Here is a 26,208-nt window from a genome sequence, read left to right as displayed (position 1 = left end):
ATGATCATTTAGAGCTGTTCGTTAATAGTGGAAATAAAGAATCTTCTTGGCGTTTGTCGTCAGACTTAAAGGGACTGCTGTTAAACATTACGTTTTCACACCGAACGACCGCGTTATGTTATGAAAACCTCATCGCTAATATAAATTACATTTGTAATAAATATGCATCCACGTCCATTCAAAGTCTTTCTAAACTTCCCCTTGATGGATTTCTTTGATATGACCAGCAGCGTCATTGACCGCCTCGGTGATGATGACGCAGATGATGATGATGATGATATTATCTTCATCTCAGTTTAGTCCTCCTAATAAAAACACCGTGAAACAAAAGTATTCGAATGTTTCAATCATTCCAGATCCTGTTGCTTTTTCATGGTTTTTTTGCACAGAAGTTTACTTTTTGGGGATTATTTGAAGTTGATCCCCGCAAAGTTCGCGATGACGCCATCACGTGCAATGCGAGCGCGTCACAGCTGGACGTTTAACCGCAACATTCTTCTCTCGTGATCAAAGGACGACATCTGGTGGTCAAACATCGACATTACAGCAGCAATCGGTGGATTAAGCATCTAGAGATTTATTTGTATTTCTAAAATCTGAAGATGTATTTTTGTCTACCGAGGCTGTAACATGAACTATTAGTGCGTTAATGATAATAGTAATAAAGGCATTGATTAGACCATTCTGGGTGGCATGAAATAAATTGTTCCTTATACATTCATTATCGTCCACATTCTTATATTATAAAATAAACAGTAGTCAGAAGGGTTAAAAAAATAAGACAAAATTGAAAAAAAATGAAATCAACCAAATGCAAAATAATACTGACACCATTTTAAAATACAATACAAATCCAATTAGGTGCAGTAAAGCACACATATAGTGAAGCGCACAAATACTGTTTAAGACTGTAGAGGAAGAGAGAGAGGGAGGAGAGAGAGCAGGGAGAGAGAGGAGGGAGAGGAAGGAGAGAGAGGGGGAGAGAGAGGGAGGGAGAGGAAGGAGAGAGAGGGAGAGAGAGGGGGGAGAGAGAGGGGGGGGAGAGAGGGGGAGAGAGAGGAAGGAGAGAGAGGGAGAGAGAGGGAGGAGAGAGGGAGGAGAGAGAGGGGGGAGAGAGAGGGGGAGAGAGAGGAAGGAGAGAGAGGAAGGAGAGAGAGGGAGAGAGAGGGAGGAGAGAGAGGGGGAGAGAGAGGGGGAGAGAGAGGAAGGAGAGAGAGGGAGAGAGAGGGAGGAGAGAGAGGGGGAGAGAGAGAAAGAGAGAGAGGGAGGAGAGAGAGGGGGGAGAGAGAGGGGGAGAGAGAGGAAGGAGAGAGAGGAAGGAGAGAGAGGGAGAGAGAGGGAGGAGAGAGAGGGGGAGAGGGGGAGAGAGAGAAAGAGAGAGAGGGAGGAGAGAGAGGGGGGAGAGAGAGGGGGAGAGAGAGGAAGGAGAGAGAGGGAGAGAGAGGGAGGAGAGAGAGGGGGAGAGGGGGAGAGAGAGAAAGAGAGAGAGGGAGGAGAGAGAGGGGGAGAGAGAGGAAGGAGAGAGAGGGAGAGAGAGGGAGGAGAGAGAGGGGGAGAGGGGGAGAGAGAGAAAGAGAGAGAGGGAGGAGAGAGAGGGGGAGAGGGGGAGAGAGAGAAAGAGAGAGAGGGAGGAGAGAGAGGGGGAGAGTTGTTGGGGATTAGCTCGTGCTGCAGGTTGAACGGGATCACGCGCGCTCCGCTGTGGACGTCTCCTGCACGTGCGCCTCCCCGTCAGTCCTGTCAGACCCGTCACTCACTCACTCGCTCGCACGCACGCCCTCTCCGTGGGGTCATGGCCGCCATCCCCCCGCTCGTGAGGGTCGGCATCTCTTTGAAGATGCTTCCCAACAACGCGGCGGTGCACTTCAAAGCGGACGGCGCGCGCTTCGGGCAGACGCGAACCATCAAGCTGCTGACCGGCTCCAAGTACCGGGTCGAGGTGGTCGTTAAACCGGGAGCCGTCGAGGCCACGTAGGTTGCCGTTGTTGTTTATTGATGTATTTAAGAAACGTCTCCTGGAGCCTTAAAAGAACTTTAATATCAGAGATGTGTAAACGTGGCACTACTATTTAGTGTTAACGATTTATTTTAGTGACGTTTTAAAGCCTCTGAGGCATTTTAATCGATAGTCTTCACCTGTGAAATACGTCTTTAGTTGTTTTTATTAACATATATTTATCCTTTTACAACGTCAAACACACTTCGGCGATCACGTGCTTTAATGCTTAGCGGTAATTAAGCGACCGGATGTCGCGGTTCCTCCCGTGACAGCGGCGACTTTGACCGAAAGCGAGTGCAGATTTTAAAGCTGTGTTCAGGGACAGTGGGATTTATGGGATGGGATTTAACAACCTGATGAGCCGTTGAGATTAAGGAGAAACGGGAACAACAACGTGTTCTACACGACGCTCTCACTAATGTATATTTTTAGTGTGATATTATATCAAAAGTCCTGCACTTTGTGGCGCATCAAGTGCAACGCAGCAGGATTTTACGAGCAACGCTTGAAGGCAACATAAACCTGCACAAATCCCGCACGGATTAGGGACTCCGGGGTATTGTGTAATGTAATGTTTTCAAATCTCACAAACGAGGATTAGTGTTCAACATCTAAATCTCCGAGTGTGTGTGAATGAGGCGAAAATAGGTCACACGTGCGATGACGTTTTGAAATGTGGGTCATGAAGCACATCTGCAGACTATTTTAGGATATGATGTGAAAACGAAACCATGTCCTTTTCTTTTTTAAACGCAACAGTGAGTATGAAGTACAGTTTTGCACGTATATACAGTTTGTGGTTTTAAATAGCTTGTTTAATATTGAACACATCCGGTGAATCATATTTTTGTGTCTGTTTTATAAAGAGCGTTGCACGTGTGGTCCCAGGTGAGCTTTTCCTCCCTCTGCTGTGCTGCTGGTCTGCAGGTCGATGAGCGTGGGGGCGGTGACCTTCCCCCTGGAGCTGCAGTCCAAAGACCCCCAGGCGGTGGTCTACGGGGGCCAGTACGACACCGAGGGGGTCGCCCACACCAAGAGCGGAGAGCGGCAGCCGGTTCAGATCAACATCCAGGTAGAACTCAGCTCGTCGGCTACACCTTCTAGACCGCCTGCTTCTCCCAAAAGTCTGACTCTAGTTTGACTGGTGTCGTTTTTTGAATGATCGCAACAATTTTTTTTTAGCTAATTTGATTTGTTTCGATGTATGCCATTTTATCTCACCTGGCCCTCTCTACCTCCTGCTCCAGTTCGCGGAGGCGGGGCTCTTTGAGGCGGTGTGGCAGGTGAAGTACTACAACTACAACAAGCGGGACCACTGCCAGTGGGGCAACAGCTTCAACAGCATCGAGTACGAGTGCAAACCCAACGACACGCGCACGCTCATGTGGGTCAACAAGGAGGCGTTCGTGTGACCGCGCGGTCGTCATGGAAACGTGGCCACGAGGAGGCAGATCGGATGCGTCTTTCCATCGTTGAGCCACATCAGAAAACGTCCTTGAAGAAGAAGAGAAGATGAAATGCCACTTTGGATGGCATTTATGGGGCTGAAGTCGCTGATGATTACGACCATGAAGATTCCTCAGGTGATTACCAACATTAAAGATGAATATTTATTGTGTTCTGAAATATTATGTTTAACTATGCACGTGAGGCAGTATGTAACGGACACTTTAGGAGAAATCTACAGATAAAAGTAGTTAAACAAATCTAAAATGATTCGCCTTAAAATGAGAAATGTGGAATTTGTCAACAACCTCTGGTTTTAAATGTTGCGTTCAAAGACCCACGTGTTAAATGTTGTTTTTAGATGGTGGCGTCATGTGATAATAAGCGTGAGGTGTAGACTTGTGCTCGTGTGCGTGTTACTAATTCAGCCTCATTCTGAACCGTGACGTCGTGTTAAAAACGTGCACCATCTTTTTAAAAAGTGTGCAGCAACGTGGCCAAAACTCTACACGTGGTTCATGAAGAAAATGGGAATTTTCGGTAACAAATGCAGTACGTATGTTGTAATGGTGAAAATATGATATAACATTGTCTTGTGCTAAACCCGTGTCTCTTGTCTGTATCGGACCCTGACGTACAAAGAGCAGCATGATACACGACCTTTAATTGGCCGCGGTGTCCTGAGAAGGGACGGCGGTCAACCGGCTCGAACAAAGGAACCGTGTGTGTTCCTCCATCTTAACCGCGGGTCTTATCTCAACGTGCTTCTCGTATCCGCCACTGACGGCCTTCACAGACGCCGTCTCCTCAGAGCACTGTGATACGTGACGGGGTGTTTGGCCTCCTGCTTGCAAGCAATAAATAGACCTTTTACAGTTTTGATCATTCATCAAGACTCTTTTTTTATTAGATAAACATTAAATGAAATCATTCTCTTCTCCTGAACTAGTTCATTGAAATATTCCACAACAACGTACAATACCGTTTTAATGCTGTATTACTTTTATATTTTGGGGTTTTGTGTTCGGGTGAAGTCGTGCTCCTCATTTCCTCTCTCTACCTCTTCCTCTAAGGACCAATAGGAATCCTGAATAAGACATTTGGAATATTCTTGAAATCGTTTTGGTAACCTACGGTGTTTTAATGAAGTAGTATTTTTGTACAGTGGACCACTTGAAATGTTTACATATTAACGTGCGTAGCAACAATCTGTGGCATATAATATATTATATGTGGCATATCATAATTGACGTAGGCAATAAAATGTGATTCTGACAGTGTTTGTTTGTTCATGTTATTAAAAGTAAAAGTGGAAAATATTTTGGGTGACATTCACTTTATTTATTCCAAGCCGACTGTAAACTCTTCATGTGAAAAAACAGGAAACTACGAAGAGACGAAAGCAACAAAGAAGAGAAACACTTTCGATACCGAACCTCGTGTTTTAAATTACAGTCCCTGCAGAATGAAAGTGTTTGATACCTTTTTTTTTGCACTGAATCATACTGGGATGTTTACTGTCCACCAGCCGCCACTGGCGCACGAGTAAAACGGGGCAGACGTGACGTCATACGCTAAAGAAACGTGGTTTGAGGAATCACGAACGCAGGTGAGCGCCTACAGGCGTGTTGCGCTCCAATAGCGTGGAGCTTCAGTAGTGACGTCATGCAGCGCAGCCGTAGTGCGCGCTCGCCTCCGGCAGAGGGAGCCGGACCCCTCAGATCGAGCCAGGAGGTGAACGTAACGCAATCTTGTAGTTCCCGGATGTTGAGTACAGTGACCCCGCCCCTGCCAACACCTCCTGCTTGTCAAAGCGAGCTTCCTCCTCCTCCTCCTCCTCCGTCCCTCCTCCGCGGCAGAGAAAGAGCCCGGAGCTGCGTGTAAAGGCAGGACGAGCCCCCGGGGACAACCGTACGCAAACACGCGCGCACACGCATTCTGTGAACCAGCCCTGCGACCCCCCCGGAGACCCCCTCCCCGCGTTGGACTTCTTTTCCGCTCTCGTCGCCTCCCGGATTTCATCATCCGACCTTCGAGATGGTAAGCGGTGTTTCTGAGATTCCTGCCCGGTAGACTCGGCCGTGGGTCGGTGCCGCGTCTCCCCACGTCGCCTCCCCCCCCCCCCCACATAACTCCCCCGCGTCGCCTCGTTTACTGCTCAGCGGTTCTTATGCTTTGAGTTCGATCCAAAATGAAGAAGAAAAATAAAATAGAAAAGTGGAGCTCCTCTCCCCGCTCGTGTCTCGCGCGCTGCGCGTAACACCACCGGGTGTCCAAAAATCGGGTTAAAAAATGTTTTGACAAAAAGTGGAAAATATCAGCTCAAAAAATGTTTTAGGGCAGAAATCCGCCAAATATTGGGTCGAAAAAGGTCCTCGGGAAAAAAAAGTCTAAAAGTATTCACGAAAGCAGTCAGAAAATGTTCAGTTAAATCAGTAAAAATTTGTCTCAGAAAAAATTTATTGGAAAAGAAGTCAAAATATGTTTGGTTGAAATTTGCCTTGGGGACAAAAAAATAACGAGGCATACATTTTTTTTAAATAAGTAAAAATGTCTCCGGTCAGAAAAATGTGACCTGTGAAAAAAACAGCACAACACAAGTCAATAATAAAAGTAAAAAAAAACAAAATTTTTAAAGTCCATTAATATTAGGTCTGTAAATGTTTTGGAAAAAAGGTTAAAAAAAAGTTAAATAAAAGTTAAATAAAAGTTAATTATCTTGGGTAAAAAATGTCATGGATAAAAACGCCAAGAATATTAAGTTGTTATCTCAAAAATGTTTTGGAAAAAAAGAATTAAGAAAATGTATTAAAGTAAAAAAAATGTTGGTGCACTTATCATGAACTTGTCTATTCCATGAAGCAGGGATGCCTGAATGCACATTAATCTGCAGCAAAATACGTCGATAATTTGCTCCCGTTTGGGTCTCCTCCTCGTTATGCAGTACGTGTTTTGTGTGCCGAGGCCTAATTGATTCTGAATGAATGAATTATTGATTAGCCAACACGAGCTCCCCGGTTCCTCTCTGAGGGAGCTGCTTTCTTCCCCCAATCATCACATGGGACGCGCTCGGTGCAGCTCACAGAGACGTGTATTGCCACCCGTCCCATAAAATACGGAATCGTTATTGAGAATAAAACCGTGCATCCCGTTTTGCATCAATACGCGACGGGGTTGGTCCCGTATTTTCCGAGTTGTCTTCAACGCAGCATCCCGTGCAAATAATCCCACGCGAATTCTGCGAAGACTCGTCCCATTCTGCCCCTGATTGGGTAATACTCGCTGCCATCGTTTGATTGGTTTGTTTCAGGTTCACGGCCAATCAGAGACAGAGGAGGGCGAGTCTCTTGGCGGAGTGGCGATTTGAATGAATGGTGGAGGCAGCTCCAGATACCCCCCCACCACCCCCCCACGTCCCGCTCTGAAGCGAAAGCGGATGCAAAATGTGAGGAATCACCGGGGGATTGATTGCAGAGTCGCCCCCCACCCGTCTCGTATTGTCCCTTATTTTTTGTACTAAAGGTTACAACCCTAATGCGGAGGTTTACTCATAAGTTACTCCTGACCCCGCCGACCTAAAGCAGGCCTCCGTCAGTAAACCCATAATCCTCAACGTCAGATGTCCTTTGCACCTAAACCACACCCTGAACGCCATTCTGTTCGGCAGCTTTAATATTCACCTTTATGGTGAGATTACATTAATAAGGAATCACCGGCTCCAGTTCTGAAACCCTTCAGAGTTTTCCCTTACCTGTACCTGAAGAGCATTTGAGACCAGCTTTGACCAAAGGGAAATTACAAGTGAAGTCCACATTTCTTCTGCTGATTTGAGCAGAACGAGGGTGTGTTGATGAGTCACGTGCTTTTCGTTATTTCAACTGGAGGAAAATTAAGTCTCTTTTGCCTTCAGTGCTGCGGACCATTCGACACCACGCACATGTCCACACTCTCAATGCCAAGTCGCTGTGCCGGCTAATCCCGCGTGACCTCCTCCACCTCCACCTCCACCTCTCTGAGGAGGCGATGAGCCGGGAGATGACGCAACCGGGTACACGTGTAGTAGCGTGTCTGTGTGATTATTATCCCTTATGGTGCGTCAACAATATTCTTGGCAATATTTTGAGTTCTGTTGATTATAAAATATGTCACACCTGCAATGGTTAAAAGTGTGTGTGCTCTTCAGACTGAATATCCAAAGGGAAGAGTTTGCAAGGGCGTAGTTAGTTTGGGATGTGCCTCTGCTGCACCTGAACCACGCGGTGGAGAATCTGAGGAATTCACCTCCACAGCTTGGACACAACGAAGACTCGTGTCTCCTCAGACAGGAGAGAACTAGACGATTTAATAGGTGACACCGTTGTTAGTTTGACACATTAATGCAGCTTCATGAGCTGGAGCTGCATTCTCTGTAGTGACCAGCAGGGGGCGACTCCTCTGGTCCCACAGACGTCCGTGAGAAAATGACTCGATTTATTCCCCCGTAAACATGAGTTTACGGTCTGGCAGGATCCTGTTAAAGGTGGAGGAGTGTTGTAGCATGAGGAACCTGTGGAATGCTGAAGGGGTTTAGGAGGTCGTCCGTCAGTCAATGAAGTGACCCTCTCTCTCTCTCTCTCTCTTTAGGGGAATGAAGCTAGTTTCCCTCTGGAGATGTGCTCACATTGTAAGTATTCTGAATGACACAGAATGTTTTTTGTTTCATTTCATCTTTTCTATCATGTGTGTTTGGTGGATGTTCTGAGGCAATGAAAACGAGTGGAGGCTGCTCGCTGGAGTTCCTCGTTGCCAGGGGTTTCCCTGGGGGCGGGGGCAGGGGCCCCGAGGGGGCGGGGAATGGCGGCTATAAATAAGCACCGCCCCGGGCGGCGAGCTGTACCTCATCCTCAGTTACATCATAACTCAGACAGGCAACATTTGACCACGATTATTCCCCGGTAGAATACCGCTGCACGTTCTTAGCGCTAACTAAGCGCTGGTCACAAACGCGCTGGCTGGTACACTTTGGAGTGCTGTTACCGTAGCAACGGAATATGAGCAACAGCATGGGATAGGAGCGGCGGCCATTTTTAATGCGTATACATGCGTTGAAGTAGCGTGTGGGCTAATATCTGTGTAGTAGGGTTCATGGCGTAGTAACATTATGTAGCGAAGACCCGCGGAGTAAACGTAACACATGTAAAAATGCTAGCTACATGGCTAACTAGCAGACAGCTGGCTACTTCGCTATCTTGCTATTTTCCTCATTCGTCGATGCTACACGTTTCGTCGGTACGTTAGCATTAGCTGGACGCACGGGGCGTATCTGGAGCTGCCTCCGCCCTCCTCTGACTCTGATTGGCCGTGAACCTGAAACAAACCAATCAAACAAACGATGGCAGCGAGTATCACCCAATATGGGGACGAATGGGTCAGGCGGGATTATTTGCATGTGATGCTGCATTGACGACAACTCGGAAAATACGGGACCAACCTCGTCCCGTGTTGATGCAAAACGCGACGCGCTGTTTTATTCTCAAATACGGGATGATTCCGTATTTTAAGGGACGTGTGACAACGCCACATGATGCTGATTCCTCCTTCAGAAGACCGAACTTTCAAAGAAAATCAGTTAATTTAATAATCTTTGTCTTGAAAAGTATTCTTGTGTTTCATTCTGGTGTTGAATTTACAAAAGCATCAGAGTACTAAATTATTCGTTATATATATTAGATAAATGAAGTCTACGTCCATTAATATATTATCTAGAAGACACCTTTAGTTTACCTTTATGTTAGAACATAAATGGTGATATATTGTATCTTGAGCTACGATTCACAGACATAAGAAAAGCCTCTCTGGTTTGTAATATCATATATACACAACATACATATTCTGCCTGATAATTAGAGAAATCTATGTGACCCGAACACTCAAATTTATTCATGTTAATTCTGCGAGCGCCAAGCCGGAGACATCTACATATGCATGTGTTTTCATACACCTCAGTGTGCGTGCTCGTCTGTGTGGGCTACTTTGGAGGACTAACGTGTTCCAGTTGCCTAGTAACACAGTTGATGTAGAGGTGTGTGTGTGTGTGTGTGTGTGTGTGTGTGTGTGTGTGTGTGTGTCCCTCAGAGAGGCTCATTAGCATATTTCGGTGTGAGGAGCCTCTCAGATAATAAACAAATAAATGGGATTCCAACAATTATTGTTGATGTAAAACAAATGAACGTGCTGGAGACACAGAATGAACATCTCGCTGTACTGAAGAAGCCTTTTGCACCAGAGAGTCAGACCATAAACTGTGACTGAGGGAATGAATCTGGGGAAGTTCCTGCAGCTGCAGAGTGAGTACATCACCCTCCTCTTCCTCTCGCAGCCCAATACGAGGTTCCGCTGGTGCGACGCAGCCTCAGGTTTGTGGCTCCACATGAAATAAGCCAATCAACCTGTGAACTCTCATCACCTCATGAGCTCCTGAAACAGATCTCCAGCTTTACGAGCACTGAGGCCTCAAGCGCTCCGACAGATGATAAGATGAGTCTGGCTGTTTGCAGGAGGAAGAACAGAATAGAAAATGCATGACGGGTCACCAGAAAACGTACAAGATGTTCTTTTTACTTCAATCCAGCAGCACCTGTTTGTACAATTAGAGAAGCAAGCGACAAACTGAAGGAGGTCACGTGACAGATGTTCAGTATTCATTCTGGATGACACCAAACGACCCCCCCTCCTCCCTCTGTGTCCCGCCCAGTCGATGCCGACGAGATCAAGAGGCTGGGGAAGAGGTTCAAGAAGCTGGACCTGGACAACTCGGGCTCGCTCAGCGTGGAGGAGTTCATGTCGCTGCCCGAGCTGCAGCAGAACCCGCTGGTCCAGAGGGTCATCGAGATCTTCGACACGGACGGGAACGGAGAGGTGGACTTTAAAGGTGCTCATTACTTCTAGTACTACACATGCGTAATATATGTATGTGTTTGTAGACCTTCATAAGACTGACTGAGGCTCTCTCCTCTCCCAGAGTTCATCGAAGGCGTCTCTCAGTTCAGCGTCAAAGGGGACAAAGAGCAGAAGCTCCGCTGTGAGTAGAGCTTCACACGTTACACCGTCCTGCTGCCCCCGAGGCTGATTTCCCCCCCCATCCTCCCCCCACAGTCGCCTTCCGGATCTACGACATGGACAAGGATGGCTACATCTCCAACGGCGAGCTCTTCCAGGTGCTGAAGATGATGGTGGGCAACAACCTGAAGGACACGCAGCTGCAGCAGATCGTGGACAAGACGATCATCAACGCGGACCGGGACGGGGACGGACGCGTGTCCTTCCACGAGTTCTGCTACGTGAGTCCTCCTCCATCCTTTTGAGGGGTGGAGCACAGGGGTCCAGTTACGGGATGAGATGGCGGTGCGTTCTTTGGAACGTGGGGTCGTTTGTTTGGTCGGGTGACTCGACCCATATTGGCTGAATCATTATGTGATGAAGTGTTTTGTGCTCGTAGCCGAGAAGAAGCCATCTTGGATTAATGGATGTTTGTGACTCCTCCCCCAGGTGGTCGGTGGTCTGGACATACACAAAAAGATGGTGGTGGACGTCTAAGCGCCGCCCCCCCCTGCTTTCTCCACCCTGGACATCTGCTCCAGATGTCCTTCAAAGCGCTCTGTGCAGCTGAAGCCTCTTGATATTTATTTTTTGTTCTTGTCTTTTATAAAGAATTCAAAAGTACATCTATGGTTTGTCTGATGGGGGAGGGAGGGGGGGGGGGGGTGTAACCAACATATGAACAGTAGAAGAAGGGTGTGAAGTGCCAACCGGAACATTTCCAGGTTATTACCCATCATTCAGAACTGTGCTTTAACATCCGCGTTGATAGACTTGATATTTTCATTCACACTTAGAAACAACTCGTATCGCTTGAGATCTTTTATTTTATAAATCAATTTGTGGCCACATGTAATCAATATAATTAAAGTGTGGCTTCAGTGCTCCGGATGTGATGTTTTTATTCCAAATGTTTGGGTTCCTCCCCTCAGTCAATCAAACTCACTCAACCAAATGTCTCATTTCAAAAACAAAGCGGTTTACAGCAGGAAGTCTTAAGAAAGCTTTTACTTTGAAGGCCAAATGCAGGTTTGACCCAGAGCTTTTCCCTCAGACGCCTGCGAGGCTCAGTTTGCCCACATGGAACAAAAAATGCTTTATTTTTTGCACACGGAGGAGAATTTACTGAAAACAGTTTTGTCCCTCTAGTTAATCTCAGTTTCAGTTCATAGTTGCTATTTGTTTTATTTTCTCAGAGGGTCCTTTGAGTCAGTTGCGCTGTCTTTCTGTATATTGTGCTTTGGGACAAACATGATACTTTATCAAAATTAAACTTAGAGGTTGGAAGTCAAATCTTTTGTTTTGATCCAAAACGTGTAGAACAATGGAATAAATGACGCCCACCTGACTGAAATAATTTATTTACAAACGTAAGCTTTGAGATAACCGGAGGTGTCAGTCAGCCGGCCAATGGGGGGGAGGCATCGCACACCAAACGGCCCTCAGAACCTCTCGGCGGTCCGGCTGGCCACCACCCTGATGTTACCGTAGACCTTTGAAGGTGGACTTCCTGTCGGGAGCAAAAGGGGGGTTCAAAGGTCACATGTGGATTCATGGAGTTTCGTTGCCATCCTTCAAATATAAAAACATCACATCCTCCTCACCTAATATCAAGTTGCAAATGGCCGTGCGAGCCATCTTGATGTTCTGGAAGGATCCAAGTATGTGAACCTTCCTGCTCAGAGGACGAGATTCACTTCAGACGAGTAAACAGAGAAATCCTAAATGTACTAAAGCGTAATTCAAAGTGTCCCGTGTGTATTTAAAAGAGTGAGGAGTACTTATAGTACTCAAAGTACTATAAAGGTGGACTTTTTGTTGAGTTTATAAATGTAAACTTTGAAATAATGATCCAGGAGAAAAGTTAATAAATCGTAATCGAGAGGAAAGTTCAGTTGTGTGTGAATTAGATTTATTTATATAGATTATTTAAATCCTGCAACAACCAACTTCCCTTCTTCTATTTGTCAGAACTTTTGATTTATTGATTTCGGTTTGGACGCAATGAAGAAAAGCTTCTGAAACAATTAAGAGTATAAAAGCTCGATAAGCGAGAAATTAAATCAGTACAGAACTAGAAAAGTCAACATTATTCTGGAGACAAATATCCAAACTTTTCTCTTCGGTCTTAAAAATGCAAAATTACAAAAGTTAAAGCTGCAGACGAGTGAAGTGAAATAAGTGAATATTAATTGGTAACCATGGAGATGAACTCACGTCTCTGCGAGCACGATGCGGGTCTTTGTGACGTTTTCGATGGTGAACTTGGTCTTTCCTCCCTTCCCTGCGATCCTGCCGATGGCTCTGGACAGGTGGTCTCCCTTCAGAGGTTTCACTGTCGCCACGGCAACAAGAGAAAACAATTAAAACACACACAGAAACCGGACGCCGAGCCTCGGAGCCTCCGTCTTACCGTCTGTGACGTCGAAGCTTTCCAGGAAGAGCTCGTCTAGTCTGATGAGGGCGAGGGCGTCCTGGAGGAGAGGAGGAGTCGGGTTCAGAGGTCAATCTCCAGAGTAAGTAACAACACAGTCCTCTTCTTCGTGGGTGGGTATATTCTGCAGCTGATGGTAGCGGTGTGAGCGGAGCCCGAATCTCCGCAACTGAATGCTGGCTTGTATCGAAGGGGAAAGGCTTGAAAAGCCAAAGTAAGACGTTAAAACCTTACATTTGTCCACTTACTTCCACCTGGAACCCAAGAACAAACGCTTTGACAAAGTCTGACGCTTTAGTGAGCGATCCGATGTCCTGCGTCTCTTTGCATGTCTTTAAAAGGAAGAAGAAGAAGAAGAAACGTTACACTCTGCTTTAACGCTTTTAAGAGGCTCGGAGTCGACGAGGCCACGGCATACTTTTATCTCCACGTTCCGCGTCTTTAGGTTGAACCGAACTTGGAGCTGCAGGTTCTCCACGATGGGGGTGAAGATCTTCAGCCAGTTCTCCTTCAGCGGCGTGTACCTGTGAGCCGGGACGGAGACTTTACGCATCTCATCCGGCCCCTGAAAACAGACCCGGAGTGTTAGCAGCACAATGTGCTACGGCTTATTGTCCTCGACAGCATTTAATAATTGATGCTGTAGTATAGAATCTTTATTTTAGAGCTTAATCTTAAGTGTGCTGACTGGTAGATATTTGATGAGTTATTAACGTTGGGTAACTAAACTAGAAAATGGAACAAACATTATTGCAGCAGCAATATAAATACACACACATTTATAATATTGGTACTGTAGTTAATAGCTTAGATACTTTGACTCGAGTGAAGGATGGAATGTTTGTACAGCAGCAGCTTTATTTACGGCAGTCACGTGACTTACACGCTATATATCACGTTAGCTGCTAGCTTCTTCGTGACCGAGTCGAATTACTCACTTGTACGAACACGTTAAAGCACTTCTTACTTTAGTATTACTTGTACTCTATGAAACACCTCACAGAGTATAAGTACACAAGGAGTACTGACCCGTAATTTGTCGCTGGATATCGCGGGGAACTGCGGCCGCTTGGGGGCCCCGGGCCCCTCGGTCTCCATGTCCGCTCCGCCTGCTTCGCGTTTCCGCTTCTGGCTCTTTTTAGATTTAACCGTCGTGAAGGACCCCGCGTCCTCCGGGCCGTCCGCGGCAGCGGCAGCCACCGGGAGGGTGGTCTTATCGGTGTCCATCGCCGGTAACTGGTGTAAAGGGGAGCGGGAACAGCGAAGCGTGCGGCGGACCGAGGGCTACGGACGCATGCGGGTGTCCTCGTGCGACGGGAAGGACCCAAAATGCGACGTCATAAACGCCTGACCAGAGATACGTATTTAAACTGTAATTGTAATTGAGAAATGTGCCAAATTTGGATACTATACATGTCGTTTTGGATAATTAAACATCCATTCATATTGGGTTTGTGTATCTGTACATGTAAATTATGCTTGAATAATTTATATTTCTTCAGGCACCTCTTTGAACAGCTTTGTCTTCAGCTGGAGGAGGAAGGTCCGGTTTGTTGTGGCAGTTATATACATGTCTATGGGTTAAGTTAGCTGAAGCGGACGGGGTCTTTCTATAAACCTTGACCAGAACAATATAAAATATTATTATCGATACCTCCTTAAACTGCAACGATGTCTTCGCCGCTCGCGAAGCCGCAGATTATCGCGCACATTCAGAAGAGTCTGAACTACACGGTGTTTGACAGCAAATGGATCCCGTGCAGCGCGAGGTTCGTCTGCCTGGGAAACTTCGCCAGAGGAACCGGGGTGATGCAGATCTACGAGGTGGAGCACGGAGAGGCTCGTCTCATCAAGGAGGTAAAGATGTCTCAGGAGAACATCGTCTAAACGGCCTACCTCTGGGCTAGCTCGCGTTAGCTTAGCCCGGTCTTTCTCGGCTAGTGTCTCCATAGCAACGAGCAACATGAAGAAGCGCCATGCAACGAGATGTTTATACATAACGTTACATACATACGCACGTGTGTATAAACCTGAATACAAATGTTGTTACAAATAGTGATAAAACTGTTATTCATATACAGAGTAAATAGTGTTAATTGTCCGTAATAATTCATTTAAGGTTGGATGCGGATGTCAGAGGCTGATTTAATGTGTGTTGTGGTGGCGCCACATGAACAATGTTAATCACCTTGTAGATATGTAACACGGCTAATTATGTTATTTTTCATCATTTAGTTAAATGTCTTGGAGGCACTGACGTGTTGTGGGTGATTCGGGTCGTCTAGTACTTAATGATCATTAATAAAACCGGATTCATTAGGCGATGCAGCAGCTCGGCACACAGCCGGGATTCACCGGCACTCCGGAGTGATCAGTGGACTCACTTCTTGTTGCATCGTGGCCGTTGACTTTGCCTCTGTGGTGTTTCAGGTGGAGAAACCTAAGCCCATAAAGTGTGGCACATTCGGGGCCACCTCGCTGCAGCAAAGACACATGGCAACCGGGGACTTTGACGGGAATCTCAATATATGGTATTTCCTTCTCATGTGCGTCGCCGGTGGAACGAGATGGTGAAAGCTCTCCTGCTGAAGTCCACCCGCCGCGTGTGTTGTCCTCAGGAACCTGGAGGCGCCGGACGTGTCCGTGTACAGCGTGAAGGCCCACAAAGAGATCGTGAACTGCATCGACGGGGTCGGCGGCCTGGGGATCGGCGACGGCGCCCCCGAGATCGTCACCGGAAGCCGGGACGGTGAGAGGGGCGAGCGGGTTTTAACGGGCTTCCGGTTTAAGACGTGTCCACAGAGACGTGAGCCCCCCCCGGTCTCTGTTTCAGGGACAGTCAAAGTGTGGGACCCCAGGCAGAAGGATTCGCCCGTCGCCAACATGGAGCCCGTGGAGGGAGAGACCAAGAGGGACTGCTGGACTGTCGCATTTGGTGAGTGACGTGATAAGAAGTGCTAGTCATGACATGTAATAATGTAATGTAGTCGATAACCACGGTATCATTTTTTTTGGAAACTGTCCCTTGACTTTCAAACCTCTTGTCACAGGCCACGCCTTCAACGACCAGGACCGCTGCGTATGCGCCGGCTACGACAACGGGGACATCAAGCTCTTCGACCTGCGGAATATGTCCCTCCGGTGGGAGACCAACATTAAAAACGGGGTGAGGGGAACCCTCCAGTGAGACTTGTGTCCTGGCATTCGGTTTGTTTTGCACTCAACGCGCTGCCCAGTCGTCTCTCTGAGGGGTCACCAGGGGTCAGAGAGACGAGCGGGTCCATTTCCGCTCACTCTGTTGTCCTGAGGACGGTTTGGCGAGTGACTCTCGTTCTCTCTGAGCAGGTGTGCTGCGTGGAGTTCGACAGGAAAGACATCAACATGAACAAGCTGGTCGCCACGTCGCTGGAGGGAAAGTTCCACGTCTTTGACCTGCGGACCCAGCACCCCACCAAGGGCTTCGCCTCCGTCTCTGAAAAGGTAGGTGACCGGGCTTCTGAAGGATCAGAGGACACCTGGGGTAGAACACCTGAGCCGAGCTGCAGGTGTTTACCGCAGGAGGAGCCATCAAGCGAATGACACCTCCTCTTTGTTTCAGGCTCACAAGTCGACCATCTGGCAGGTGAAGCATCTGCCTCAGAACAGAGACATCTTCATGACTACAGGGGGAGCCGGCAACCTGCATCTGTGGAAATAGTGAGTTCTTAATCCATAAGTGCAATAACGCTCCGCGTAAGACTCAACTTACACTGTAAAATGCTTCCCACGTGGTCCCCCAGCGAGTATCCCGCCCAGAGGAGCAGGACGGACTCCGACCAGACGGAGGTGGGCGTGGCCGGCTCTGTCAACCTGCTGCAGAACGCCACCCTGTCCACGCAGCCCATCGCCAGCCTGGACTGGAGCCCCGACAAGCAGGGCCTGTGCGTGTGCTCGGGCTTCGACCAGTCGGTGCGCGTGCTCATCGTCACCAAGCTGCACGCGGCCTGAAGACGGAGAGTCAGTCCGCAGATGTCCTGCTGCCGGTGCATTCAGGAAAAAACCTTTGAGAAGAACTTTGAGATCTCCCTGAGAATAGCACACTGCTGAGTGACACAAATGTTTGCTGTATCAAAAGGATTTCTCATATTATTAAAGAAGGACTGAGACTGAGGGGATGAAGATTTCTTTATCTGCTTTTTGTTGCACCGTTAGAGAATGAAGTTTTTTTTTTTTTTACAGTTTTAGTTTTAAAATGTTTTTTATTGAGGGATTAAAGTGCCTTTGGACAAAACATGTTTTCAATGTCTTCTTTATAAACCGCAGAGGATCACTGTATCTGTCCACCATAGAGGCCCTCAAACAGGAAGCTGACCCGCATCGGGAGCTGAAGCTCCGGCTCGTCCTCCTCTCCGGCGTGGATCCCCGGTGAAGACGCTCCTCAGCAGCTCGGTCCTCGACTCGTGCAGCACGTCGATGTATCTGTCGATGGAACCTGCCAACGGCGAGGCGACCACGTGAACCTCAGTGACGTGGCATCGTGACCCGGGCGCTGGAACACGCGAAGAGCCTCGCGTCACGTTGTTTGACGAGTTTCTTCACTTCCTTTTCAAATCAAACGTGTCAGACATCATGTGATAAAACCGCATTCAACCTCTAAAGATATTAAACGTCTTAAACGTGCTGGGTCGTAACCATGACTACGGTGTGACGGCAGCCAGGACTCACGCAGGCCCGTGACCCTGCCGCGTGCCACGATGCTCGGGCCCAGCTGCTCGTGGTCGTACAGCTGCAGCGCCATCAGCAGGCGGACGATCTCCCCGTGAAGCTCTGCCGGGCCGCAGGGGGAACCGGCAGCAGAGTTTCACCGCGGCCCGGGGGTCCGACGGCTCCAGCAGCCACTCATGGAGCTGGGGGGGGGCACGTTAGTAAGAAGAAGGAATGAGGAGTTATCTCATTGAATGTCAAAGTCATGTCCAGAAAATAAAGCTGAACAACAGATTCATCCAAGGTTCAAATTAATGTTTAATTCCATGGCGCCATGGAGACGACCTCTCGATGGAGCAGCTCGGCAGAGGACGCGGGCCAAACCCAGCCGAGAGACGTGGGGGACGTGGCTCTGGACACAAACAGGAAGTAGAGCCGAGTCCTTTGACCAAGAAGAACGGCGTTGCGTGAGGTTCCTCAGTGACACAGTAAGACACGCGTGTAAAGACGAGCTGTGACGATGCAATAGACCCGACAGTAAAGCCTCCTCTGGTGCCCCCCCCAACCCCCCTCGTCTATGTGTGACGCTCTCAAAGGCTGACCTTCTCGCTGACTGAAGGCCCCCGGGGCAGCAGTCCTGTCTGGACCCCGGGCGGGGGCCTGTGGCTTGGTGGGGATGTCGGAAGGTTGAGCTGATCTCTCAGGCTTGGCTGCTGCTCCAGCGTGCCCCCTGCAGGACGCAGCACACAACGACCTCCACTCACACTCACTGGGCCGCCGGGTGCTGGGGGGGCAGGAGCGGCCGTTGCCCCTCGCCCTCGACCGGGAGCTGCTCTGGTGTCAGAGGGGCCCTTCCCTCCTGCTGGCCGGGGGGGGCGGGCCGCCTGGCGGTGCTCCGGTTTTCGGCCTCCTGCCAGTCCTGCCACCACGTCTGACCTGAGCCCACAGGAGGCAGGTTGACGTGGACCAGCTGGTGGTTTGTCTAAACACCTGGAGGTGAGCGGACTCACTGCTCAGCTGCACCGGGGGCTCTCCGCTCAGAGTCTGCTGCTCCAGCTCCACGCTCGCCTGGAAGCTGAGGCCCCGCTCACGGCTTCCATTGACCCCTCTGAGTTGGGGTCGCGGTCGTACTGAGCCAGCTGTGCCAGACCCAAGAGACACAGGGAGCGTGTCCCGCGGCGCCGCCACCACCGCCGGCAGGCAAGCCTGTGAGAGGGGAACATGTCATCAAGTATATAAAGGCATTCTCATGACGATATAAACATAACGTGTGACATCACATGTTCACCGTTAGATGTGCACTGTGTGGAGGAGCGACGTTGGAGTGTAGTGTACTTTTTAAGATGCCCCGCGTCATCAGCTGCAGACTCACCCGCTGCTCTCGGCTCTCCACCGTCGCTCTGTAGTCGGTTACTTGTGGAGTGAACGCCGGACGAGGAGGAGAGCTTCTCCAGATCACAGTTGTCCATTTTCTGGAGCACAAGTGCAAATCCAAAACAAACTCAAACCCTCTGCCTCATCTATTGCATGACGCCCAGGTTACCATAGCAACGAGAACTCCTCCAGATAGAAAGTCACTGAACGGCAATGTTAGTTCTCAGCGTTAATGCTTAAAGCGCATCACCACGGAGGAAAAACTACAACTACAAGTCAGACCTGAACAAAGTAAATAGTATTAAAATACTCTGCTATGAATAGAGCATTATTTTTGCTCATTTGCTCTTCCAAACGGATGGTGGCAGTAGAGTGCGGAAGGAGAAGGAAAAAACCGGAAGTGTGGTTTTAGACTTTTTTATTTATTAATTTTGTTGTGTCTTGTTGATTCATTCTATTTAATTAATCTTGTTGTGGGATTAGAGAAAGGATAGATTGTTTGTCCACACACAAGATTAGATTAGCGTGTGGTGGTAATTCACTCGAAAGCTATTCGCCAATCGCCATTAAATGCAGAAGAAGAAGAATTACGTCACTTCCTGTTAGCGCAAAGCGTGTGGCGTTCGAAAGGGTGACTTAGAGCTCCAGTCTATGGGTAAAACTAACTAACTAACGTCTGTAAATACGGAGAGGTTCCGTTTCCATTGTGTTTTATACAATCACCACGCATTGTCTGCTCAGGTAAACGTCCGCCTGTTGTTCTGCAGCATGCGCAAGCTAACGTTAGCTCACTGGCTACCTGGCTAACAGCTTTGTTTTGTGTGACAACCTACACATCTAGCTGCATTTCGTTACAGAACAATGGCAGCGGACAGAAAAACGGAGGACTTCCCCCACGAGATCGAGGAGCAGCTCACAGGCTTCGACTCCTCGGTGTCTTCTGTTAAAGCCATGCTGGACAAGTTGATGTCGGTGCCCAGGAGCGACCTGCTGCAGAAGGTCGGCTGCTGCTTTTAGCCGCACACGTTGCGCTGCGTGTTACAGGCACATCGGCAACATGCTGGTTGTTATCAGGCTGCTGTTAACATTTTACCTAATGCACACATTCTCTATTTACCTCTTATTATAATATAAATATAAAATGTGGTAATGTTATTGTGAAAGTGGTTCTAAATGAATGCTTTGTTGACAGCTGGACCCTTTGGATCAAGCCAAGCTGGATCTGATGTCAGCCTACACCCTTAATTCGTTATACTGGAGTAAGTTTCTTTTTCTCTGATACTGTTATTTGTGGATTTGATTGAGACTATATTGCTAGCAGATGGATTAAAACACTGTAAACAAGATGCACAACAGTGGACTTCTACCACACATGTATTCACACAACAATAGAAAAGGTGTGGCTGTGTTTCAGTGACTGCACAGACTGAGATACGAACGTTTGCTTTTAAATGACGTGTTTTCTTACCTTTCGTTTACAGTGTACCTGGTTACACGCGGAGTGAATCCCAGAGAACATGCAATCAAACAGGAGTTGGTGTGTATCTTTTCATCTCGGTTATCTAAACGTTGTTGTGTGATTTATTCAAGTATTTCTTGTGAACGTGACCGATCTGTGTTCTCCAGGAGCGCATCAGGACGTACATGAACAAAGTGAAGGAGATCACGGACAGGAAGAAGGCGGCCCGTCTGGATAAGGGCGCGGCCGGGCGCTTCCTGAGGAACGCGCTCTACGACCCCAACCAGAGGGATTCCAGGAAGACGGCGGCGGGCACAACGTGTGGCGCCACGCCGCCAAAGCGTCCGAAGCAGAAGTGAAGCGGACAACTGCTGCTTTTTACTTCTTATTTTTTATTAAAACTTTTTTTTTTGGGGACGATACAAAACCGGTTTTTGCTCTCGAGGCAACAAACCGACTTCAGTGACTGAATTAAATGAGACGAGTTAAATATTAATAATTACGACCGGAGCTTCAATGTGGATGTTCAGTCTTTCATATTGTGAAAATCCCCTCAGGCTTCTGTCACGTGAAATGTTTTCATTAACAAATGCGACAAAAGTATTTAGTTCTGCACGTATTTGTTTAATAGTTTGGATTCTCCTTTCAGATGAATGAGGAATTTCTCCTTTTCCTAAAAGTGATTCTATGAATCTTATTTTTACACATTTACTGATAAACTTCATCATCATAAAACTACTCCGCAAACAGGTCTTAGTCCATTTTTCCTCCCTGTTATATGAGCTCTCTTTAATATATATATTTCTTTTCTTTACTGCCCCCCAAATCAAGCCCAGGAAACAACTCCCTGGAATTTTTCCGTTGTCCACAAAAGTGACCTGTTGTTCAGCCGAGTTTCTAACTTCCGTCAGGCTGATGAACAACCCGTCTGCATATCGGAAGAATGGATTTGTCCACTTTCCCCCCCGCTGCCCGTCCTCCACAGGAGGGAGGGACGAGCTCTGGTTGGAGGAGGACGGTGGAACATCACAGCTTCATTGGTTCCACGCAGTCCTTCTTTCCACCTCGGCGCTGATTAATCACGATAACAATGTTTTCCTTTTATTTTGGCCGTTGCCTCACAAATCCTCTCAGGTCTGCGGGGGCTGAAGACGACTTTTAGGGGTCTCACTTCTCAGATAAAGACACGAGCTGCTCAGATCAGTGAGACATTAAGAGTCCTTTTGTCTTTTAATGCAGTTTCCATCAGTTTCCGCACACTAATGCCCCCCCAATGGGAACTCCGTATCCCCCCCCCCGGCCCATGTGCGTAGCAGCGTCTCGGTGATGTGGACCCTGCTTTGAGCCCCTCATATGGCTGCAACGTGAACTCAAGCCCCTTGGCTGCTTGGACATAAATTTCCAAAAGGAATGTTGGAGCACTCGGCATAAAAACCAAGACTGTGTGTGTGTGTGTGCAGGAGGAGGAGGAGGAGGAGGAGGAGGAGTGTGTGTGTGTGTAGGAGAAGGAGTGTGTGTGTGTGTGTGTGTGTGCAGGAGGAGGAGGAGGAGGAGGAGGAGGAGGAGTGTGTGTGTGTGTGTAGGAGAAGGAGTGTGTGTGTGTGTGTGTGTGCAGGAGGAGGAGGAGGAGGAGTGTGTGTGTGTGTGCAGGAGGAGATGTGTGTGTGTAGGAGAAGGAGTGTGTGTGTGTGTGTGTGTGCAGGAGGAGGAGGAGGAGTGTGTGTGTGTGTGCAGGAGGAGATGTGTGTGTGTAGGAGAAGGAGTGTGTGTGAGTGTGTGTGCAGGAGGAGGAGTGTGTATGTGTGTGTGTGTGTAGGAGAAGGAGTGTGTGTGTGTGTGTGTGTGTGTGTGCAGGAGGAGGAGTGTGTGTAGGAGGAGTGTGTGTGTGTAGGAGAAGGAGTGTGTGTGTGTAGGAGAAGGAGTGTGTGTGTGTGTAGGAGAAGGAGTGTGTGTGTGTGCAGGAGGAGTGTGTGTGTGTGCAGGAGGAGTGTGTGTGTGTGTGCAGGAGGAGGAGGAGGAGGAGTGTGTGTGTGTGTAGGAGAAGGAGTGTGTGTGTGTGCAGGAGGAGTGTGTGTGTGTGCAGGAGGAGTGTGTGTGTGTGTGCAGGAGGAGGAGGAGGAGGAGTGTGTGTGTGTGTGTAGGAGAAGGAGTGTGTGTGAGTGTGTGTGCAGGAGGAGGAGTGTGTGTGTGTGTGTAGGAGAAGGAGTGTGTGTGAGTGTGTGTGCAGGAGGAGGAGTGTGTGTGTGTGTAGGAGAAGGAGTGTGTGTGTGTGTGTGTGTGTAGTTCCCCTGACGGCCACGGGGGGGCAGTCCAGCTCCACAGAAGAACCTTCTTCTCCCGTCTGGCCTTGTTCCTCTGAGCAGAGCAGATAGAGAAGATGTCCCATCGATTCCTCATCATCAGCTCTACCGGGGAGGGATCCATAGATCCATAACGGGGGGGGGGGGGGCTACATTCATGAAAACCTGAACCATTTTATTACATTACATCACGTGTCACTTATCTGACGCTTTTATCCAAATGTTCAACTTGCTGTAGATAAGAACCATCATAAGTCCAATGTAAGTGCTACAGTTAGTTAGTGTGTTAGTGGAGGTAGGGTCTGAAGAGGTGTGTCTTTAGTCTGAAGATGTGAAGGCTCTCTGTGGTCCTGATGTCTTCAGAGACCTCCTTCCACCATTTAGGAGCAGGACAGCAAAGAGTGGAGATCTAGTCGAGTGTTTTGCTCTCAGTGAGGAGGAACAAGCAGTTTATCACATGCAGAGCGGAGAGTGCGGGTCGGGGTGTCGGGTTGGACCAGGTCCTGGATGTGAGCTGGGGGGTAAATGGCTTGTGCGAAAAAACCCGTGTTCTGTGTGTGCTGAGAGAGAAGTTTTAAACTTCGGTCCTATTCAAAGCTTTTATCCGGTTTGACCGGGAGGAGGAGGAGGAGGAGGAGAAGGAGGAGGACCGCTCTGTGTGGTTAGCTAATCGAGGCTAGTCGACCCCCCCCCCCCCCCTCCTCTTGGGTGGAGGGTGAGTGAGTCTCTCCAGAGGTTAAAGCAACATCGTCCATCAAACCCTGCCAGCCACTGCAGGTGTGACCCCGTTCCCACAGCCTGGTCCACACGAGGAGGGGGGTTAGTTCACGTGCACGCCGTTCTAACAGCAGCCCCCCCCCATCTTCTGTTAACACTAAACACTGGACCTCCAGTGTTCTGAGGTGTAACATGGAGGTGACATCAGGCCTCTGATTGCAGCCGGGCTGCACTTTGTTATTTGCACGCATTCGTCTTGTTAAAACGATTCCTCTGCTGCTCCTCCTGGTCTGAACCTCCCTCTGCTGCTCCTCCTGGTCTGAACCTCCCTCTGCTGCTCCTCCTGGTCTGAACCTCCCTCTGCTGCTCCTCCTGGTCTGAACTTCCCTCTGCTGCTCCTCCTGGTCTGAACCTCCCTCTGCTGCTCCTCCTGGTCTGAACTTCCCTCTGCAGCTCCTCCTGGTCTGAACTTCCCTCTGCTGCTCCTCCTGGTCTGAACTTCCCTCTGCAGCTCCTCCTGGTCTGAACTTCCCTCTGCAGCAGCCGTTGGGGGCGGAGTTACTCATTGACCTTCACACATTTTTCCCAGGTGGCTCAGCAACGGATGTGATGACCCTCCGGTCGCGGCGCCCTTGTGTGTGTGCGTGTGTTTGTATTCGTGTGTGTGTGTGTGTGTGTGTGTGTGTGTGTGCGCGTGCGCGCCTCACTATCGGAGGCCACGTGGACGGATCCCACTGGGGTCAAGGTGGTCCGAGCAGGTGGAGGATTGATGGGGTCGGCTCCCACGCAGCGGCTCAAACATTGATCGTGAGCTTGTGTGTTTAACGGCGCAGTGATTAGACGAGCGTCACCACGGCGACGGAAACACGCACTAAACATACGAAACACACTGAACACACAAGTAGTCGATGTTTCACCGGTGAGTCTGTTTCCCCTCAGTGATGCAAGCTGCTGCTTTTCACATCGTGTCACAGATAACAGCCCCCACCCCCCCCCATTGATCATCATTTAGGCCCCGAGCTGAGGAGGAGATCAAGGGAGGCCGGGAGCCAGACTAGGGAGTAGATCAAGTGCCCCCCCCCCCCCCCCCCATATGAACCCCGTGTGAAAACACAAGCTAATTATTAAGAAAACTAGGGGGGGGGGGGGCAGAGCCGTGCCAACACACACACAGTAATTGTGCGTGAGATATTTGAGCCGTTAAAACAACTAAAAGGACTCTGAGCACCCAGAGGCCGTTGTGCTGTGGGGTCAAAGGTCAGCGGTCTCCACACACCAGTTAACTCCTCATGGGGTGTTTGTGTGTTTGTTTTGTACACCTGCAGGTGCTGCTGGGGAGGAGGCGGCCTAACTATGTAAAGTGAAGACCAGCAACGTTTCACACGAACAACATTCCTCCTGAGCGCACACACGCACGCACACGCACGCACACACACGCACACGTGTGTACTGCTATGTACTGCCATTTAAATACATGGACGTTTTGTGCGCGCACGCTTTGACCACCATAAACTTCGATTAGCTGTAGAATATATTTAAATAAACGAAGGACGGTGAATATTTATGGGCACATTGAATCTGGAGTCCGAGCAGGAAGCAGCTGCGTATCGATGCACACGAGAGGCCGTCACTGCTCCTGAGGATGAACTTTACATCGACAGGTCACTTTTAAACGTCCTCGCGCGGAATCTGCTCAGGAAATAAAAAGGTGATTTCAGTTTTTAACCGGCACATGAATTAAACACATCACAGCGACAACACGACTAAAGGTGGGCGGGTCCAACGAGCCCCGAGGACCCGTGTGCATGTTTTCTTACGTGTGGTTTCGTTGCATAAATCCAACTTTAGGGACAACGTGAGGTTTATTAACGTTAAGGATTCACTTTACCAGAAGAACAGACAGCGACTGGAAGCTTAGACGACTCTTTTCTTAAGAAAACCAACTGGTCCTTTTGGGCTGCAGGCGACCTCCTCGTCTCCTCGTCCCCTCGTCCCCTCGTCCCCTCGTCCCCTCGTCCTCTTGTCCTCGATCGCTGTGCAAGTGGGATTTTAATTAAGCATGTTTTGCATGTGTGTGCACTTTGTTTGTACGTATCATGTACCCCTGCATGGTGTGTGTGTGTGTGTGTGTGTGTGTGCGCTTCAGGTGTCCTCTGATCCTTCAGAAGCTGTTGAGACTCTGTGATACCTGCTGTGTATCCTGAGAGGTCACCGGGTGGAGGAGGAGGCGGAGGAGGTGGAGGAGGCCTCGTCGGCCAGGCGTCTGCTCCTCCTTTGTCACTTTCTCACTTTTTGTGCGATTGTTCTTTGTTGACTCCGTCGGGCTTCAGATATTGAGCTGAACTGTGTGCAGCAAGAGCTCAGAGACAAGCTGCTCGCTAAGTGCTAAGCTAAGTGCTAAGTGCAATGTGCTGCACAGTGTATGTTAAGTAATATTTGTTTATTTGATTTGAACATACTGTAATATTTGACTCCTCTTTAAGATCAGTTCCTTTTCAGATTTAAGTGTATTCTTTATGTTAACAAATGTTCTGTTTCAGTGCTGTCGTTGCTGTGTGTGTGTGTTGTGTGTCCCGGGTTGAAGCTGTTTATGTAAATACGTACTGTGTGTATGTGCGTACTGTGTGTACGTGCATACGTGTGTACGTGCATACGTGTGTATGTGCATACGTGTGTATTTTCCCACCCTGAAGGTGGTTTGTCTGCGTGCGTCCGGGAC

At 48.7% G+C, this 26,208-nt stretch overlaps 5 protein-coding genes across 7 annotated transcripts; 4 read left to right on the top strand and 1 right to left on the bottom strand.

Annotated features, from left to right (window-relative positions):
- The first annotated feature begins 1,626 nt into the window (after nt 1–1,626).
- On the top strand, nt 1,627–4,764 carry cnrip1b (cannabinoid receptor interacting protein 1b). Its single transcript, XM_040178113.2, has 3 exons — nt 1,627–1,971; nt 2,927–3,071; nt 3,247–4,764. The coding sequence occupies exons 1-3, from the start codon at nt 1,793–1,795 to the stop codon at nt 3,409–3,411; spliced, it is 489 nt and encodes a 162-aa protein (XP_040034047.1). The 5' UTR covers nt 1,627–1,792; the 3' UTR covers nt 3,412–4,764.
- A 375-nt stretch (nt 4,765–5,139) lies between these two features.
- On the top strand, nt 5,140–11,406 carry ppp3r1a (protein phosphatase 3, regulatory subunit B, alpha a). Its single transcript, XM_040178112.2, has 6 exons — nt 5,140–5,485; nt 8,069–8,108; nt 10,179–10,355; nt 10,446–10,505; nt 10,580–10,764; nt 10,973–11,406. Exons 1-6 carry the CDS (start codon nt 5,483–5,485, stop codon nt 11,018–11,020), a joined length of 513 nt encoding a protein of 170 aa, XP_040034046.1. The 5' UTR covers nt 5,140–5,482; the 3' UTR covers nt 11,021–11,406.
- A 461-nt stretch (nt 11,407–11,867) lies between these two features.
- Nucleotides 11,868–14,695, bottom strand: pno1 (partner of NOB1 homolog). The gene is made up of 7 exons (XM_040178111.2): nt 13,986–14,695; nt 13,375–13,521; nt 13,205–13,288; nt 12,936–12,996; nt 12,740–12,857; nt 12,127–12,197; nt 11,868–12,032 (listed from the first exon to the last, which is right to left on the bottom strand). The coding sequence occupies exons 1-7, from the start codon at nt 14,181–14,183 to the stop codon at nt 11,965–11,967; spliced, it is 747 nt and encodes a 248-aa protein (XP_040034045.2). The 5' UTR covers nt 14,184–14,695; the 3' UTR covers nt 11,868–11,964.
- dnaaf10 (dynein axonemal assembly factor 10) lies at nt 14,287–17,226 on the top strand. The gene is made up of 8 exons (XM_040178110.2): nt 14,287–14,813; nt 15,387–15,487; nt 15,575–15,705; nt 15,790–15,891; nt 16,007–16,122; nt 16,302–16,436; nt 16,555–16,652; nt 16,736–17,226. The coding sequence occupies exons 1-8, from the start codon at nt 14,628–14,630 to the stop codon at nt 16,941–16,943; spliced, it is 1,077 nt and encodes a 358-aa protein (XP_040034044.1). The 5' UTR covers nt 14,287–14,627; the 3' UTR covers nt 16,944–17,226.
- A 2,068-nt stretch (nt 17,227–19,294) lies between these two features.
- On the top strand, nt 19,295–21,221 carry c1d (C1D nuclear receptor corepressor). Of its 3 annotated transcripts, none has more exons than XM_040178114.2 (5): nt 19,295–19,754; nt 19,871–20,012; nt 20,206–20,272; nt 20,495–20,550; nt 20,640–21,221. In XM_040178114.2, the coding sequence occupies exons 2-5, from the start codon at nt 19,875–19,877 to the stop codon at nt 20,829–20,831; spliced, it is 453 nt and encodes a 150-aa protein (XP_040034048.2). In that variant the 5' UTR covers nt 19,295–19,754; nt 19,871–19,874; the 3' UTR covers nt 20,832–21,221. The 3 variants fall into 3 exon arrangements, with proteins under 3 accessions (XP_040034048.2, XP_040034049.2, XP_077960403.1); XM_040178115.2 differs by having other exon boundaries at nt 19,418–19,668; XM_078104277.1 differs by having other exon boundaries at nt 19,586–19,754; nt 19,855–20,012.
- The last annotated feature ends 4,987 nt before the right edge of the window (nt 21,222–26,208 follow it).

Source organism: Gasterosteus aculeatus, chromosome 6 (genome assembly GCF_964276395.1).
Source record: "Gasterosteus aculeatus chromosome 6, fGasAcu3.hap1.1, whole genome shotgun sequence".
Taxonomy (NCBI): Eukaryota; Metazoa; Chordata; class Actinopteri; order Perciformes; family Gasterosteidae; genus Gasterosteus; species Gasterosteus aculeatus.
This window is presented reverse-complemented; position numbering and strand designations above follow the sequence as displayed.

What these genes read in the sequence shown, in the direction of transcription:
- ppp3r1a (XM_040178112.2), top strand. An exon ending in CGGAGAGGTGGACTTTAAAG is followed by an intron (nt 10,356 to 10,445) that starts GTGCTCATTACT and finishes CTCCTCTCCCAG; the next exon opens with AGTTCATCGAAGGCGTCTCT. An exon ending in CCTTCCACGAGTTCTGCTAC is followed by an intron (nt 10,765 to 10,972) that starts GTGAGTCCTCCT and finishes CTCCTCCCCCAG; the next exon opens with GTGGTCGGTGGTCTGGACAT.
- pno1 (XM_040178111.2), bottom strand. Translation starts at nt 14,183, where the DNA reads ATGGACACCGATAAGACCACCCTCCCGGTGGCTGCCGCTGCCGCGGAC. An exon ending in TATCCAGCGACAAATTACGG is followed by an intron (nt 13,522 to 13,985) that starts GTCAGTACTCCT and finishes GTCTGTTTTCAG; the next exon opens with GGGCCGGATGAGATGCGTAA. An exon ending in CGCATCGTGCTCGCAGAGAC is followed by an intron (nt 12,198 to 12,739) that starts GTGAGTTCATCT and finishes TCCTCTGAGCAG; the next exon opens with GAAGGTTCACATACTTGGAT.
- c1d (XM_040178114.2), top strand. Translation starts at nt 19,875, where the DNA reads ATGGCAGCGGACAGAAAAACGGAGGACTTCCCCCACGAGATCGAGGAG. An exon ending in CCTTAATTCGTTATACTGGA is followed by an intron (nt 20,273 to 20,494) that starts GTAAGTTTCTTT and finishes TTTCGTTTACAG; the next exon opens with TGTACCTGGTTACACGCGGA. An exon ending in ATGCAATCAAACAGGAGTTG is followed by an intron (nt 20,551 to 20,639) that starts GTGTGTATCTTT and finishes TGTGTTCTCCAG; the next exon opens with GAGCGCATCAGGACGTACAT.
- cnrip1b (XM_040178113.2), top strand. Translation starts at nt 1,793, where the DNA reads ATGGCCGCCATCCCCCCGCTCGTGAGGGTCGGCATCTCTTTGAAGATG. An exon ending in CCGGGAGCCGTCGAGGCCAC is followed by an intron (nt 1,972 to 2,926) that starts GTAGGTTGCCGT and finishes GCTGGTCTGCAG; the next exon opens with GTCGATGAGCGTGGGGGCGG. An exon ending in CGGTTCAGATCAACATCCAG is followed by an intron (nt 3,072 to 3,246) that starts GTAGAACTCAGC and finishes CTCCTGCTCCAG; the next exon opens with TTCGCGGAGGCGGGGCTCTT.
- dnaaf10 (XM_040178110.2), top strand. Translation starts at nt 14,628, where the DNA reads ATGTCTTCGCCGCTCGCGAAGCCGCAGATTATCGCGCACATTCAGAAG. An exon ending in AGGCTCGTCTCATCAAGGAG is followed by an intron (nt 14,814 to 15,386) that starts GTAAAGATGTCT and finishes GTGGTGTTTCAG; the next exon opens with GTGGAGAAACCTAAGCCCAT. An exon ending in AGACCAACATTAAAAACGGG is followed by an intron (nt 16,123 to 16,301) that starts GTGAGGGGAACC and finishes CTCTCTGAGCAG; the next exon opens with GTGTGCTGCGTGGAGTTCGA.